The 17155-nt window shown below is 44.4% G+C and overlaps 1 protein-coding gene across 2 annotated transcripts in view; it reads right to left on the reverse strand.

Moving 5' to 3' along the window:
• The window catches only part of Pomt2 (protein O-mannosyltransferase 2), a 39184-nt gene that overhangs the window by 5946 nt on the left and 16083 nt on the right, over positions 1-17155 (reverse strand). Inside the window, exons 8-15 of one of the 2 annotated variants that reach the window (XM_005321269.5) lie at positions 16521-16603; positions 13597-13706; positions 10123-10189; positions 7626-7695; positions 5733-5811; positions 3871-4022; positions 3333-3424; positions 2363-2439 (exon numbers count right to left, since the gene is read on the reverse strand). In XM_005321269.5, coding sequence (XP_005321326.2) covers positions 2363-2439; positions 3333-3424; positions 3871-4022; positions 5733-5811; positions 7626-7695; positions 10123-10189; positions 13597-13706; positions 16521-16603 — 730 coding nt within the window. Of the gene's footprint in view, positions 1-2362; positions 2440-3332; positions 3425-3870; positions 4023-5732; positions 5812-7625; positions 7699-10122; positions 10190-13596; positions 13707-16520; positions 16604-17155 lie in introns of both variants that reach the window. The other variant, XM_040274780.2, reaches the window with a different exon arrangement.

The following is a 17155-nucleotide window of genomic DNA, read 5'->3' on the forward strand; positions in this document are numbered from 1 at the left end:
AAGTGCACACTTCAGCCTGAAGGACCTAAATTTGGCCTCTCTAATTCAGCAGCCAAGAATATCCAACAACTTGTCCCACCATGGCAAAATCAGGCCTTCACTAAAATGGAAGGGAACAGGGTCAGGACCCTGGACATTAGGCACCAGGGCTGGGTAGCCTCTTTATCAGCACAAACTGAGAAGACACCACAGAAGGGGAGTCAGGCATTCCGACTTAGGTTGGCATTCCAAGTCTTGCCACCCTTTACACTTGGGGCCGGACGAGCCTCTGTCTTGGGAGCTGTCCTGTGCATTCCAGGATGTTCAGCTCCCCTGGCCTCTACTCACAGGGTGCCAGCAGCACTCCCATATCCCAACCCTCAGTTATGTCTGCCAAAAATTTCTCCTAATGTTGCCAAATATTCACAAGAGGTTCTGAACTGAGAATCACCAATCTAGCCCAAGAAGTTTTGGTTCAATGAACTATCACCCAGAGCCGTACTCATTCAACTCTTTGAGGGCTTGGAAATAGTTTATGAGTCTTCATATGGTGATTAGGTGGCTCCTATAGAGTCAAAGTACCATGGCGGGTGTCATACCCAAAGAGGCAGCTATCCCACCCCTCAATCACTATGGCCATCCAAAAAGCCTTGAACCCCTAGAGAAGTGACTGAGGAAACTCAGCTCCTTCAGACAGTCAGCTGAGTCCCAAACTCAGGAACTCCAGTCAGAACTGAAACTAGTCAAGGGATCCTATTTACTACATCAAACTCAGAGAAATCCGGCTCCTTTACTAAATCAAGAGATGGAAGGAGGGAAAATCTATAACTAACAGAGGTATATATGTTTATAAGTTGTCTTTCACGTTGCAAATCCAGAAGGCTTACTCCAGCTAACCTCATCAGATAAGCCAGTCTTCTCACTCAGATCTCAGCTGGCAGAAAACCAGACACAGACACACAGACACAAGCAAACACACACACCCCTACAGTTTCTGTAGCCTGAACTCACTGTTTTGGTCTCTCTCTGATTCTACATTGGTTAAATAAGAGAACTCTCTTGCATCCTTTTTCTTCTTCGATAATGAAAGAATGAATGAAACTTTTTAGACTTCCTCATTTACTCTTAAAATTCTTTCCAGACTTAGACTGATATTCTTACTGACAGACACATATTTAAAAGAGCTATGTCATCAGGCCACAATGACAGTTACAAGCAAAGAGTCAGAGAGGAAGTGACCCAGAGATGGCTTAATGTCAACTCATCACCTCTCCATGTGCAAGATGACAAAATCTGAATTTTAAAAGTTTAATCTGGTGAAATAAGTCAACTATGTTTACTGAGCAGTGCTGACATAATCGCTTCTGGCAAAGTCCACTTGACAGTGGGTCACAGGGAAAGATAACAGCCCTATACCTCCCAGCTCAGTGGGTGGCTGAGGACCTGCCATCTCACTTGAGATACGGTGGTTCCTCGGTATCACTCCTGCAGGGACTCAGGTTTCTCAGAAACCAGAGCAAGGGGGTCTCCCAGGGAGCACCAGAACTGCAGGGAGGTCTCCCTAATTCACGGGGAAAATTTAAACTAGTGGGCAGAATTTTCCCAATTTAAAGGTTTCCTCTCTCAATTTTCCTTAAACCTGCTGTCAGCTAGCAATGACAGAGTGCAAATAATGAGTCTTAAGAAACCTTAACAAGAGTCAGCCATGCCCCCTAAATAGTTTCTGTCCAGGAATATGGGTGGAATTATATGCTTAACATCCGCAACAAACTCAAATTAGCTATTCATTATAACAGATCCTAATCTCTTTTGGAGTGAACTATCAGTGTCTCATGATCTTCAACCAAGAGACTATGGCTTTCAGGAGTCCTGCCACTGGTACTGATTTGCAAATCAGTAGAGGGAGAGAAGTATCACAGTAACTGACACTGACTCTGAAAGCCCACTACCCTAGCTTTGAAGCCTGGATCCACTTTTGACACAGAGCTCTGTAACCATGGACAAGTTCCTTAACCTTTCTGGGTTTCTGTTCCCTCTTGTATAAACTGAGAATGACAATAATCTCCACAGGATTCTAATCAATTTTAAGTGAGTTAATGTATGTACAGTGCTTAAAATAGTGCCCAGAATATAAGAGCTACACAAATGCTCCCTGATATTAAGGTTGTTGTCATCACCATCATCACCACCACACCACCTTCCTCATAAGGGAAATGTGATTTGTGATAAGGGAAATGCCTGTGAAGATGAAGCAAACCAGTAGATGAAGACACTTTCAAAGTCCTCCACAAGGGGGCAGTGGATCTACATCATGGTTACTGCTCTGTGCTCCAAATCTGTGGCTGCTCCAAAGTACTTAGAGAATAAAAAGGGACCACAATACCCGGATCATGACCATGTGGGACTCCAGCAAGATCTCAGGAAAACTGGGCTGCAGCACATCCAGGCTGATATTTGGCACTAGGAAGAAAAACACATTCTCTCTTCACTGTCCATCCACAGTGTCCACATTCCCATCAGGAATCTGCAGCCTTCTTGACAAGCTGACCAGTAGGTGACAGTGTTAAGGATCATTTATTCAGCTTACTTTGAGCATGCATGAGGCATTCTGAGAAATACAAAGGAAAAGAACCACAAGGCCCGCTTCTGTGGTGTTCCAACAGCTCTCGGTGCGCCACTCCTCAGGACCTCCTGTCAGACCTGGGTGAGGACAGGGCCCAGGTCTGCCTCACTGCCAACAGAGCCACAGGACCCCACACAGTTCCTGGCATACTCAGTAAAGAGCTGCTTCATGAGTCTGATTAGCTAAGGTGGTAAGGATGGGATGGGAAGCACAGGGAGGAGAACTTCAGCACAAGCCTGAAGGGGAGTTCAGGAAACAGACGATGGACCCAAACACTCAGTGAGCTAAAGCTGAAGCTGAGGTGGAGAAGACAAATGGAGCTGGGAGCAAAGGTGAGGGATCAGATCAAGGCTGTAGCCAGGGGCTTCTCTCAGTGGCAGGCTGGATGTAGGAGAGGAGGAGCTCTGCCCAGGCAAAATGGGCGAGGACCAGCTGCTCCCAGCCTAGAGGGTGCAGAGGTACTCTCCAGGGCAGAGACAGAAGAGCCCAGAGGGAGACAGAGGGTCCTGCAGGAAGTCACTGGTCACCTTAGGGAGAGGAGTTTAAGGAGGAAATGGATGAGAAGAAAAAGGAGTTAGAAGGATTGGTATACACAACTCTCAGGAAGACATTCCAATGAAAAAGGAAGAAGTGGCAACAATAAGATGAAACGGTAGCAGAATCTATGAAGGTTTATTTCTCTGTAAGGTAACTGTTCATTCAGAGCCAGCTGGGAAGTTACCTCACTCACATTTGGGATTGATATGGTCCTCCACATTCCAGATGGAGTTGAGGGTGTCTTTTAGATATGGTGTACAGGTAACTTCCAGCTGCTCCCAGCCCCTGTGAAGAGTAGTCAAAGATGTCTCTCAAAAGACCCTCACCCCTCACCCTACCCCACAGCACGTCCACTGCTCTTAAACCTGTGGAACCCCTCTCTTTTCAAGCCAGGGGCCATTATTTTCTCAATCTTACACTTCCATATTCCACAACCCTCCTAGGACTGGGCTAGGACATATCACTCCCATTTTATGAAAAGACAGACCCAGAGAGTTATTATCACAAGCCAGATGTACAGATGTTCAGCTGTCAGAGCACATAAAATACCAAGGCTACCCTGGAGCTCTGTGCTCTGTAGTATACTTGATCCTCTTCTCCTTCCATCTACAGCAAGGAGAAACAAACTGAGGCGAACACTGACCATGGGAAATGGAAGCTCTGGCATTCTCCCTGCAGCATAAAAGAAAAAGCCCGAGCTCGATCGGGACTTCAGCACTCTGGAGACTTACCACTTGGGCAGAACCTTTCCTGAGGAGCCCAGGACACAACCTGTGACCAGATGAATGAGGCGAATTCGACTTCTCAGCACTTTTATCCGGTTCCCAAATTTTCTGTTAATAACCTCAATCCGCCAGAAATCATTTGAGTCCCCTGTCCCATTCTGCCACATAAACCAAGAAAAGAATACAAAATAAGATGACTTTAGAGAAGAAGTGTCAGAAAGGGAAATGGCCCCCCTTTAAACTGCCACCATATTACAAAGGTCAAACACCAAATCAGCCTCAGTGACTGAAGCAGGAAAGGGAAAAGGCCACAGAAATACCCCAAGTGACTGACATTGCCTCACACTCATGTGTAAAACTAGAGCAGCATGTTCCACTCCTGGAACCAGAAGTCCAATCCTTCACTTCACAGGGCTAGAGTTTAAGCACTCAATAGATACTTTTGCCCTTAAACCAAATTCAAGACTAAATTTGCCCTGAGCCAACAGAAGCAAATCATAAACCATTTGCATTCATTATCTTGGCACGTGGACAGTCACTCATGTAAGCCAGAAAGGCCTGGCCTGGATGCTGTACCTTGGAAATTAAGACAGTGGCATTAAATTGTCCTCAAGAAATTCCCACAATGGGCTGGGGATGTGGCTCAAGCGGTAGCGCGCTTGCCTGGCATGCATTCGGCCCAGGTTTGATTCTCAGCACCACATACAAACAAAGATGTTATGTCTGCCAAATACTAAAAAATAAATATTGAAATTCTCTCTCTCTCTCTCTTAAAAAAAAAAAAGAATTAAAGTGTATTTGCTTGCTGTCTCTGTTCTTTGGAAAACCTTTAAAAAAAAAAAAAGAAATTCCCACAAGAAAAATGATAAGGACAGTCAGAGTTGTGACTAGTACAATGTGGGATGAGCAAGTAGGAAGGTTGGGAAATCCACCTTAATGAACCCATGGAATCTTTACCAAAGCACCAATGATGTTGGAAAAAAAGATGTAACCCACGGAGCTACCTTTTGTGGGTGGGAGCAGTACTAGGGATTGAACTTCTCTGGCAGTGAGCTACACTCTCAGCCCTTTTTATCTTGAGACAGGGCCTTGCTAAATCGCAGGGGCTGGCCTTGAACTTGAAACCCTCCTGCCTCAGCCTGCTGTAATCTGTAGCTCAGATTAAAGGCATGTGACATCACACCTGGCACTCAGAGAACTTTATTAAGTCCATCTCCCTGAGGCACTTAATATAAAAGCTATGTGGATAATATCCCTCTGTAGACCAGGGAAGAGATCCTTAAAAATAAACCCAGTGAGAATTTGGGACCTGAGGTAGGATACCTGCACCATCCCCACTTAATCTACTCCCATTACAATTTTTGTAAAGTGGGGATTTGTGGACAATCAGAGGGCTTTAAATAACTAATTTATTTAGCTTTCTATAACAAACTCTTACTGTTATTCATAAGTAACAATGAATCTATATCTAATCATTTCTATGTAAGAAAACTTTGCAAGGCTCCTTCTGCTATTCTATACATTGTTGCTAGAAAACCGTTTATGAAAAACTCACTTCATGAGGCCACAGGCAGGTCTTGGCTTCTATGTTTAATGTAATTTTAAGAGACCCAAATAGCATTCATATTTAACATTTACTGGGAATCAGGAAATGATAGTTATCATATGAGAATAGAATGGAAACAAGCAGACTTCAGAGGCTGCTCTGCTCACAGCAAACCTAGACAAAAAGTTCTCAAATGTTAAGACAGTTCATGCACAGCCAGCAATCCTTAGGAATTCCAGAAGTCTTGGGTGTCCTGACAGGCCTCCCTGAGCCAAGCCACACAACTTTTGACATCCTGCTCACACCCCAGCTGCTCACTTACTATGCCATAGCCGGTGACCTGATAGTGCTTCTGGGTCAGGGGGGCCTCATGATAGTGACTGTGCAAGTTCCGAGAGGTCCTAGGAGTGAGAAGAGAGAAGAGCTGTTACCTGAAGAGATGGGTAATGTTTCCTCCTTTACTGAGAATATATCTGTGAGGACAGAAAAATTAGCACCTGAACTATTAATTCCAACATATCAGGAACTTGTTGCCCATTCACTCACAAGAAACATCCAGAAAATTGGAGAAGAGGAGCTCAAACTGAGAAGGAGAAATGGTAGGAGCACTGGACTATGTGCCAAGAAAGGGGATAAACTCTGGGTGTCAGCAGGGCGGGTGGTGACTTTCAAACACTTGGTTGCTTTGAAGCACTTAGCCTGCCTGCTTAGGAGGTGGGTCTGGGGAAGAGAAAATCAACTTGATCTACACACGCCTGAGGTGGGCTACCTGCCCCATCCCCACTTAATCTACTCCCATTACAATTTTTGTAAAGTGGGGATTTGTGGACAGAGGGCTTTTATTAACTAATTTATTTAGCTTTCTATAACAAACTCTTACTGTTATTCATAAGTAATGAATGTTCATTATAAAATTTTTGAAAATTTGCAAAAATAAAATTTATAATCATAAAAATTTAAAGGATGTAAAATCCAACTGATAAGAGAAACTACTGGCAATTGCTTTAGTGTGTGTGTGTGTGTGTGTGTGAGTTGTGTGTGTATGTGTGTGTGCGTTGCGCACGCATGCATGCATGCATGTGTGTATCATCCCTGATTTCTTAAAAATCTATATCTAATCATTTCTATGTATGAAATTTTCGAAAGGCTGCTTCTGCTATTATTATTTTTCTTTGTTCTATACATAGTGCTCTATGTCCTTGAGTGATTTATTTTTGTGTATATTTATGTATTTTGAATACACTGTTGCTAGAAAACCATTTATGGGAACAGATTGCAGTGTCTTTTCCAAAGGAGAATTTGCATTTAGCCAGTCTAAGGTCATGTTCATTAAATTCATTGCTTGAATGATTTTGAGACCACCCAGGTGACATGAAGATCACCCACATGAAGATCAACTGGTAATTACTTCTCAGGAACTGCCCAACCCTCAATACTCTGCTGGGTACCAAAGTCACTCTTCCTGGGGACAAGTGAATAGTAGATTTACCCTTAGCCTATGCCTCTTAGGGTTCTAGATTTGGGGGGACATCACTTAATTTTGTTTTTTGATATGCTGGGGATTGAATCCAGGGCCTTATACTAGGCAAGTGCTCTATCACTGAGCTACATCCTTAACCTAATAAATTTACCACTTTGGAAGAGACTAGAACTTTGACTTTCAAACCTTTCTCAAGGGGTAGTCAAAACAAAAGATAAAAATGAAAGACCAAAACTCAGAACTAGAGGATCAAGGTGAAGTGCCTTCAGGGCCCTACTTATTTTTCTGGATTCCAACTTTCACTTAGATTTTGGCCTAGGAAGTCTTTAATATCTTGTCAGATATTTTATGTTTTTAAGAAGTAGTTTTTATATTTTCTCTGCATTTTTAGTCACTTCAGTGAGAACACTAGTGAATAAACGAGCTTGTCATACTCTCAGAATTTGATGCTTACATTTTCTAAAAGTGGCCAATTAAGAGGAAGTTTTGGACAACTCAAACTTTTGCTCCCAGGAAAAGGGAAACTGAAAGGTGCCCTCAGAGGTCAAAGCTCCCCAGAGCCAACGCAGGCAGCGGCTGACCCGCCTTATGTCTCACCTTTGTAGCTGGTTCTTCTCATTCTAGCACCGCAGCTTCACTCCCTGACTACAGCCTCAGCCAAATCTGACTTTTCTGTATTTTATTTCGTAAAAAACTCCTATCCCACTCATTAACTAAACAGCAAGTTCACTTAACTCTTTGTGTTCCAGTCGAACGATGTCTCCATGTCTCACGAACTCCACTGGGAATGAAGGGTCTAGGGGATCTGCTGAGAAGAAACAAGCATTGATACGGGTCATTCACTTACCAGGCCAGTATCGACGGAGGGCCCGCAGGAAAGCAGTGCCAGAGGTACTAAGAGTGCCATGGGACCAAAGAATAGGGAGCCCAATCGCCTCAGATGATTAGAGAAGGACATCCCAGAGATCATGCTTGAAAACACTCTTAAAAGGGAGAATTTCACCAGGTGAACAAGTCAGGGAAAGGCACAGAGCTAAGAAAGAACAAACTCATGTGACCAACAGCACGTGGCTTCATGTAGATAGAAGTGTAGGCAGGCAGGGAGTGGGCACAGGAGACAGGGTGGAACGAGTGGTGCCAGGCTGTGTACAGACAAGCCAGGTAACATGGCCTTCATCTGGCAGGCCTTTATCTGAAGCCCCCTCGGGAACTTAGGCTGGGAAGCTAAATAACAAGATTTTCTTTTATAAGTAATAAAATAGTCTTCCAAAAATTAATTCCATGAAAATCACCATCTCTTTTCAAAATCAAATCTTATCTCTGATAATAGACTTGCTAAGTGTGAGGTGAAGAAAACTATGAAATGATGAAAGAAAAGGACTACTTCTGTGTCATGTGGAAATCAAGACTGATCAGGATCTGGAAAGGCCATAAGGAAAAGGTGCTGGCAGTCATCAGAGCAATGCAGACTGTACTCTTGCAAATTTCCGTTCCACACAGTGAAACCAATACTCTATGAATAGCTCAAGGTCAGGAAAGATAAATTTGCCAATGCAAATTACTGGCTCTCAAGAGAATTAGAGAACTTGACTACACAGATGCCCATTGCTCAGCCGCCCTTTAGGGACTCCTAAGATTAATTAGCAAGATGACAAATCAAGGAAGTCAATAGAGAGGGAAGTTTTATTTCATATAGGCAGTGGGGGGGGGGCATTTACATTCATCAACACAAAGACCTTAGGCTATTAAGTTCCCAGAAAATCCTAGCTGTTTAGTCGAAATGGAATAAAAGACGAGGGATGTCCAAAAGATTTGGTTCAGATCCACATGTATGGCCTTTCCTCCTAACTCTTTACTGTGGACCAGGTATGTTGGCCTGATGCATCAAAACACAATCAATGGCCAGGCACGGTGGTGCATCACTGTAATCTCAGTGGCTAGGGAGGCTGGGGCAGGAGGATCGCAAGTTCAAAGCCAGCCTCAGCAAAAAGCATGGCTCTAATAAGCAACTCAGTGAGACCCTGTCTCTAAATAAAACACAAAATAGGGGGTGCTGGGCCTGTAGCTCAGTGGTAAAGCACTTGCCTCACTTGTGTGAGGAACTGGGTTCAACCCTCAGCACCACATAAAAAATAAAGATTCTGTGTGTCCATCTACAACTAAAAAATCATTTAAAAAAATTCAGAATAGAGGATGTGGCTCAGGGGCTGAGTCCTGCTGAGTTCAATCCCTGGTACCAAAAAAACCCCCAAAACACACACACACACACACACACACACACACACACTCTCTCTCTCTCTCTCTCTCTCTCTCTCTCTCTCTCTACTAGTATTATAAGAATATAAATTATGGTGTCATTTTTTATTATTGAGGGTACAAATATACAGGATGCAAAGAGAGTGGTTGTGTATGACATGTTTCTAGTCTAAAAAACTGAGGCAATAAAGGGAGAGAGAAAAAGGAAATGGATTTAGATGAGCAGTTGTCCATTTTTCCACAAAGGCTCATGAGCAGCTGGCCAAGAACAGGCTACACAGGTGTTGTCTGTTGAGTTACAGGGAATGCCTGTGACACAGGAGATTGACATGAGGATGGGCTCAGAAGGCACCACAAATATGCCCTCTGTTCTGAGCTGTGGCAGAAGGCACCCTGCAGGTAGCTAGTTTACCGGACCAAAGAGAGGAAGAGCCAACTATAGCTCTTACTCTGGCCCTAAAGCCTGGAGGGCTCCATTCAGAGCTACTCTGCCTAGACCTTGTAGCAGATCAGCAGGCTTCCAGTGCTATCCCAGGCACCTGCCTAGACTAGCCCAGCAGGAGAGCTGGCAGGTGGGGTCTGCACAGCTTGGTGTGCTCTATGTTAGAAATGAGAGCAGCTGCCAGGTACCCTGGCTTGGGGCTGGCTACTCACCAGCTTCTGGTGTGGCATGCTCAGATAATCTCTTCCTAGATGAAGTCTGAGCCCTGTCCCTGCTCAATGACTTCAAAATAACAGTGCTACAAGTGTTTATCTGTTTTACTCACTGCTTATCCCCTGCGCCTACAAATGTGTTTAAAAACACAGTAGAAGCTCAATTGACAACTGCTGAAAGAATAACTGAGATCAGTAAAGATGCTGTCAAAGATGCTTGGGGAAGCCCATCTCAGTACCATTTTTCTGGAAGCAAGAAAAATGTTGAAGACTCAGAGTAAGTAATAATAATACAAGAAACACCCATTCCCAAGCACATTACCTGAGTTTGTATTGTGTTTCTTAATGATCCACAAGTTGTTGTTGTCCTTGTGCAAATAGGTGGTGACCTGGATGGGAGTGGGACAGAGGAGGAGGTGGGAAGAGAATACCATCACTATAACAGAGCTGGCCGGGACAATCCCCAGCAAACCAGCACATTACCTGAGTCTCTTTCAGAATCTCCCAGCCAGCAGCCCAAGTGCCATGTTTCCCAACAGACTCAGGGGCAGCATTGCTGAGTGAGATTCTTCCTCCTTCTGGATTTAGAGGCCCTGTTCCTCTAGAACATTTGAATTCATTTTTGTATATCATTCTGTGTGTTATCATTAAAGTCCTATCCTTCTAGAGGGAGGAACCATGATACCTTGTATAACAGTCTCCAGGACAGATAAGTACATTTTAAAAAGGAATTCATAGCTAAGTGCAGTGGTACACATCTGTAATCGTAGCAATTCAGGAGGCTGAGGCAGCAGGATCACAAGTTTGAGGCCAGCCTCAGCAATATAGTGAGACCTGTCTCACAATAAAAAATAAAAGGGCTAGGGATGTGGCTGAGTGGTTGAAGTACTCCTGGGTTCAATCTCTGGTACCAAGAAAAAAAATGCACAAAAAGCAATTCATACCATGCCTCAAACTTTCTAAGTAAAAATTCCATGCCATTGTATTTTCTATAATGTAGACAAATGAAACCAAAAAGCTCCATAAATATCTCATCCTAGAGTCATGGCCATTTTGTACACAATGATTTTAAAAAATAAATGTGTGAGCGCTCACATGCCCATTTATAATGCTGCAGCTAATCTAACAATAATATGGAAATAGTATAAATATCTAATAATAGAGGAACAGTTAACATGACACTATGTCTATGGGATAGAACATTATACACCCATAAAAAAATCTTTCAAAGTGTTCTTTCAGCAGGATGGGAAAAGGCTCAAGAAATGGTGATGCTGAAGATAACTGTCATTTATCACCAGACTATTCTAAGCAATGGACAAATCTTACCTTGTTTAATCATTATTATAACTCTATGTCGTAGGTGCTATGGCATTCTCCATGTTACTTACCAGGAAACAGACTGAATCATTGGTTCAGCACAGTCACAGAGTTTATGCATTAGGGAGATAGGATTGAAATCACGTTCCCAAGACAGAGACTAAACCCATACAATTATGCCAACTACATAAACAAGTACAGACACACCCGGAAATTATTGAAATACAGGCATTTCTTCTATGATGAGAGCTTTTATAACCCCAGTTGGATACAACATGATCACTTTACTTGCAAAGAAATATGGAGCTAGAATTTATGGAAAAAATATTTGCATGTATTAAGGCTGCTTTTGCTTTGTTCCTCAGAAAAAAATTAATGATAATGATAGTAAAAACTTACAAGAGGCTAAAAGTTTTGATGGTAACAAATTAAGCCATACAGAGACCATTCAGCTTGGATTTGCTCATGGGTATCAAGGTTCTCTAGGGCTCACACACATAATCCATGGCTGTGTGTGGTAGGGAATGCTTTTTATTTGTTTCCTTTTATAAAAACCATTAGCATTAAAATTCCTGCAGGAAAAAAGATCTCTTTATTGTGAGTATAGTTCCTGGCCCTTTTCCCATTGAAACATTTGTTTTATAGTGGATTTTATTTTTTTTTATGACATGAGATTTCCTTGGAACCTAGCTATCCAATTATAGTAGAATACTGTATATCAAAATATTTGAATAAATACAGATCTGGGATATGTACAACTTTTGTTTCCTTTTTTACGCTTTTCCATATTTCTCAATTTTATTTTAGAAATGTTATGCTTTAAAAACATTTTAAATTTTGAGACCTAGAGACATTAACAAGACGTTAAACTGAAGGGCAGGTTACTTAGTCCAATCCCCTCAGCTTCAGATGAAGCAATAGGTGGAGAATGGCTAAGTGATCCTGTAAAGACCAAGCCAGATCTCTTGCTCCATGCCCCAACGCATTCTCTCTACACCACTGCTATGGCTTGAATCTGGAATGTCCCCCTACAGCTCATGTGTTGAAGCCTTGGTCCCTAGTGCAGCCATATCCAAAGGTGGGGTTTCAGGGAAGTGATGGATCATGAGGACTCCGAGATCATCAGTGGATTAATCTGTAGATAGGTGAATGGACCCTGGGAGGAGGCAGAAACTGCAGGCAAGTGGGGCGTGGCTGGAGAAAGTAGATCACTGGGAGTGTGTCCTTGGGGACTGTATCTTATCCCTGGTCCCTTTCCCTACCCACCCCTACTTCTTGGCCACCATGAGCTGAGAAGCTTTCCTCCACCATGTCCTCCTACCCATGATGTTCTGCCTCACCTCAGGCCCAGAGCAATGGAGCTAGCCATTGACTATGGACTGGAACCTCTGAAACATGAACCAAAAGAAACCTTTCCTCCTCCGAGTTGTCTGCGTCAGGAATTTTGGTGACAGCAACAAAAAACTGACTAACACAACTGCCACCATGGTTTCACACCTATACATGTGGGCTCCAAGTGTGCAACACCAGCTTAATAGAGTCTTTCAGAACGTGGCCCTTCTCTCCCTTGGCACAGTATAGATGTTCCTGGCCACAACATCTGTAACTTCATTACCTTCTACATGACATCTGCAGTAGGGTATCAACATGGAATGACATAGCTATGGTTTTCTGCCCTGGCTGGGGATTAGAAATATGTGGAGAGCTTAACACCAAAACAAAAATGCACAATGAATGTCTCACCCCCACCTCGAACAATTAAACTCTGTGGTAGAGCCCAGGGGTCAGAATATTTTAAGAACTCTCCAGTTGATTCTAAAGTGCAGCCAAGGTTGGAGACCACTTGTTCAGAGAAAAGCAGAAAATCAGGAATGAGAAAAATGATCCTAATACCTTGGGTCAACTTTCTAGTAACTAAAAAAGAAAAGATAATAAAGCACACCTAAAACACACAAACCGGCGCTCCTATCCCCACAGCCAGCCCTCTTCCCGCTCCCTTCCTGACTCTGTGACACAGCATCAACATACATGCACCAGGACGTGCAAACTACATACCTAAGCGCAGCTCTTGGCCATCGCACCTATGATGTGTTTCCTGAATCTATTCCTGCCTCTGCCCCCTGCTCTCTTTGCCTCTAGTCACCACCCTCTTTCATAATCATCGCTTCCAAACTAGTTCCTCATCATCTATCCCATTCTCGCTACAGTTTTCTTCCTATCTTTCTAACCTAGCTATCTAACAATTTCTTGACATCATTTAACAACTTCCCTGCCTTCCCAGTGTCTATGGAAGAGACAACAGAGGCCTCCTCTCGTCTGGCCCCACCAAACTTTCCAATATCCCTGCTCTCCCTCTTGGAACCATTTCAATCAGGGGAAATGACATGAACAAAGGACGAGAAGAAAGTGAATGGCAGTCCCATCACGGCAAACCATTCAGCTTTGCTGCAGAACAAGTCCACAGAAGCCCACTCACCTGCTGCTGGCGGGCACCCACGCCCTCGGGGTACAGATGCCTGTGCGAGTGCAGATAACCAATGGCCATCCGGAAGTTCTTCACAGTGATCACAGAGCCGTAGGCCAGGTCTGGGAGGAAGGGAGACAGAAGATGGAAGAGCAGCACTGTGTGAGGCTTCTAGGAGCAAAATATCAAGGACCAAGAGATGGGAAGAAGTACGCCCTCCCAACTTCCAATGAAAAGGGACATCACTGCAGAGGGTGCACAGGACTCCTGCGCCCTCTACGAGACTCTGCTGGGCCTGGGGCTGCCTGACACGGGCACAGCTGCCTTCTCACCCCCATAGGACCAATTCCAGAGGGACTTCCCACTGGGTCTCACATGTGCCCTGCCCTCCCCATCCTCCTGAGCACTTCAAAAGCAGCTGGGTGTTGACAACTTGCTACTTACAATAGCAAGTACATGGTCAAGGCTTGTACATGTATTCAATGGAATAAAAAAGAAGCATTTCATGTCTTTGTCTTGAACGTTCTCCAACACATAACATTATGACAGACTGTGCCTTTTGAATCTAGTAGCATGTGAAATAACTGTTCAGTAATGCTTTGGATTTTTGAACTGTGAATAAAAACATTGTAAAATAAACTGCTTCCCCAAGAGCATCCCCTCCTCCTACTGAGAAGTCTCTTTTCCTTATTTTGGTCCCTCTTCTCAATCCCCTGTCATCTGGCTGCCCCGCCATTCACCACTGCACTGAAACAGTTCCCTCACTCCACCTACTCATTCAGTCCCTCATCAGCATGTGCTGGTTACACAGAAGATCCTAAGGTAGAGGAGGCTGGCCGTAGCCCCGAAAGAGCCCTGTCTAAAGAGCAGACAGCTTCACACATTGACAAGTACAGGGCAAACAGGCAAGCTCTCCAGCAAAGGTATGACAACATGTGACCTGGTAGGAGCCCAGAGCAGGCTAGGATGAATTCTTTCCCAGGCAATAAAAAGAGGACCACCTGATAGAAGTGATGACAGCTAAGCCAGGGCTTTTAAATAACAAGTGGGAATTTGCTAAACTCCATAGCTCCGTTTTCCTAATTTCTCATGGAGGTCAACACCTCTGTCCCTGCACACGGCTGACCACCTTTGCATCTTGAAAGACTCTGTTCCCCTTTCTTAATTCCACATCCCTTCACAGACTGGTCCTCTGCAGTCCTTCTCCCATTCCTCTTCCTCTTGTACTTCTTGGTGATTGTTCTCTTTCTCTTTTGAGCTTCCATACAGATCACAGTCACTGCTGCAGCATCAATTCCCCTCTGCTTGGCTGGTTCCTCTTTGAACGCATCAGCCCAAGCCCACTGTCCTCACTGCAGATTTCTGCTCAAAAGTCAACCCCTCTGATATCTGCCCTCCCGTTATGGGCTGATATGAGGCGTCCCCCCAAAAAGCTAACATGTAAGAGAAAGCAGGAATGTCCAGAGGTGGAAATGATTAGATTAAGGCAGCTGTAACCTAATCAGTGGACTAATCCATTTGGTGTATTTTTTAAAAATTTGAAAGGGCTACTGGGTGGTAACCATAGGCAGGTGGGGTGTGGCTGAAGGAGGTAGGTCACTGGGGGCACGCTCTTGAGGATTATATTTTGACCCTGGTACATCTGCTTCTTGGCTGCCATGAGCTGAGCAGCCTTCCTCCACCGTGCCCTTCTTCCATGATGTTCTTCCTCACCTCAGGCCAGAGCAGTAGAGTCAGCCAACCATGCACTGAAACTTCTGAAACCCAAATTAAGCTTTTCCTCCTCTAAGTTGTTCTTGTCAAGTGGCAAAAACCTGACCACACACTTCCAAACCAACTTTTTCTCCTGCCTACCTCTCATTCCTTCCACAGTCTTAGAGGGCCCACTGTGCCCTGGGCGCTGTGTAAGGGACTAAAGAGACCAAAATGAGTAAGACATAGTCCCTACCTCCAAGAAGCAGTCACCTGCACTTAAGTCCTCAGTGACATATTTCTTTCTCTCCTTCCATGTCCAGTCATCCTTGCATGTTCCCATTTGCCTCCCCTGTGGCTGTCACCATCACACCAAGCTCATGTCCCTGTTCCTAGAGGACATCCCCTGTCTCTGATCCCGTACCCTCCCCAGCCATCCTTCCAGTGGTGTCATCGTCCAGCTGCATAGCCTTGCTGGTGTTCCCCTATTTAAAGACCTCCAGCAGCTCTCTGATACCTCACTGGAACATCTCAAACCCTCACAATGTGGGTCCAACCTACTTTCACAAACTTACATTCCAGTATCTTTCAGCACACAACCTGGGCCTAGAGCTTCACCCAGTCCTCAGCTTTGATCATGCCATCGCTTCAGTCTGACATGGCCCCTTCCTCTCCTGTTCACTCACTGAAAGCTCCCCACCCTTCCAGGGCCCAACTCCAAGTCAACCCGCTCTATGCAGTGCAGATCCACTCCAGCTGCCCAGCAGCAGTGACCTCTCATACCCTTCAATTCCAGCACTCTGGGTTCTCTTTTAGTGCTCAGAACATACTGATTACTCGGCCTTACTGGGTGGAGCCCTCTACCCCAGGCACTGTCTCTGGAGAGTGAGTGCCTGCGAATGACCCATCTGTGAACAATCAAGTGGATGGAGTCTCAGAACACTGCAGTGGAAACAACAGCTGTCCCTAGGGGCCTTGTTCTGTCACCAAATTCTCTCTCACTAGCCTTCCCACAGAGCTGGTTCTGACAGCCACAAAGAAGTTACTTGTTAGGGTCAAATAGCTTGCTGCAAGGGAGCACATCCTGACGTGCTCTCTTGAGAATGTGTACCAGCCTACTGGTCTTGGCTCGCTCTGCCATCTTTGAGCTAAAATAACACAAGCTTGATCAGACTTGTCTTTTCCAATTCAATTCCCAGGAAATGGCTCTGCCCTTCCTCTGTGCAGAGACCCAGAACACTCACGTTCAGGGATGGAAGCGTTATAAAGGTTGTTCCCTGAAAGCCGGGCCTGGAAGGCGGAACTGAAGAAGCCATCGCCAGGACCACTGTAAGAGAGGAAGAGGAAAGAGTCAGGTTGATGGAGTGAAAATGGTGATTTCCCAGGAGGCTTTAGTTAATTTAAAAGAAATACAATTAGACTGGCAATGTGGTATCATGGGACAGTTGTGGGTGACAAAGTCAGAAAAACTGGGTCCAATCCCAACTCAGCCACTTACTAGCTGGATGACTTAGGCAATATAACTAACCTTGCCTAGCCTGAGTTCATTTATAAATTGGAAATTCTAAAAAACAAAAGAACTCACAAATGATTATGATTAAATGAGTTCATGGATACAAAATGCTAAACACAGTTCCTGGGAACTGCTGCTGCTGGTATTTAATTATTATTATCCTCACCCCCACTACACCCCCTTATAACACCCATCTTTGATAAGGTCAAGGGCCTCTATTAGAGATAAAAAGAAACTTGGCTATTAGGAAATTTTTCTTCCTGGCCTTTCCAAGCCCTTGGGACACCCAAAGAGAATATGGGGGCAAAGAAATAAAAAAAAATCCCTGCCCCCCACCCACCATCCTAACCACAGCCCTGGGAAATC

This window comes from Ictidomys tridecemlineatus, chromosome 5 (genome assembly GCF_052094955.1).
Source record: "Ictidomys tridecemlineatus isolate mIctTri1 chromosome 5, mIctTri1.hap1, whole genome shotgun sequence".
Classification (NCBI taxonomy): Eukaryota; Metazoa; Chordata; class Mammalia; order Rodentia; family Sciuridae; genus Ictidomys; species Ictidomys tridecemlineatus.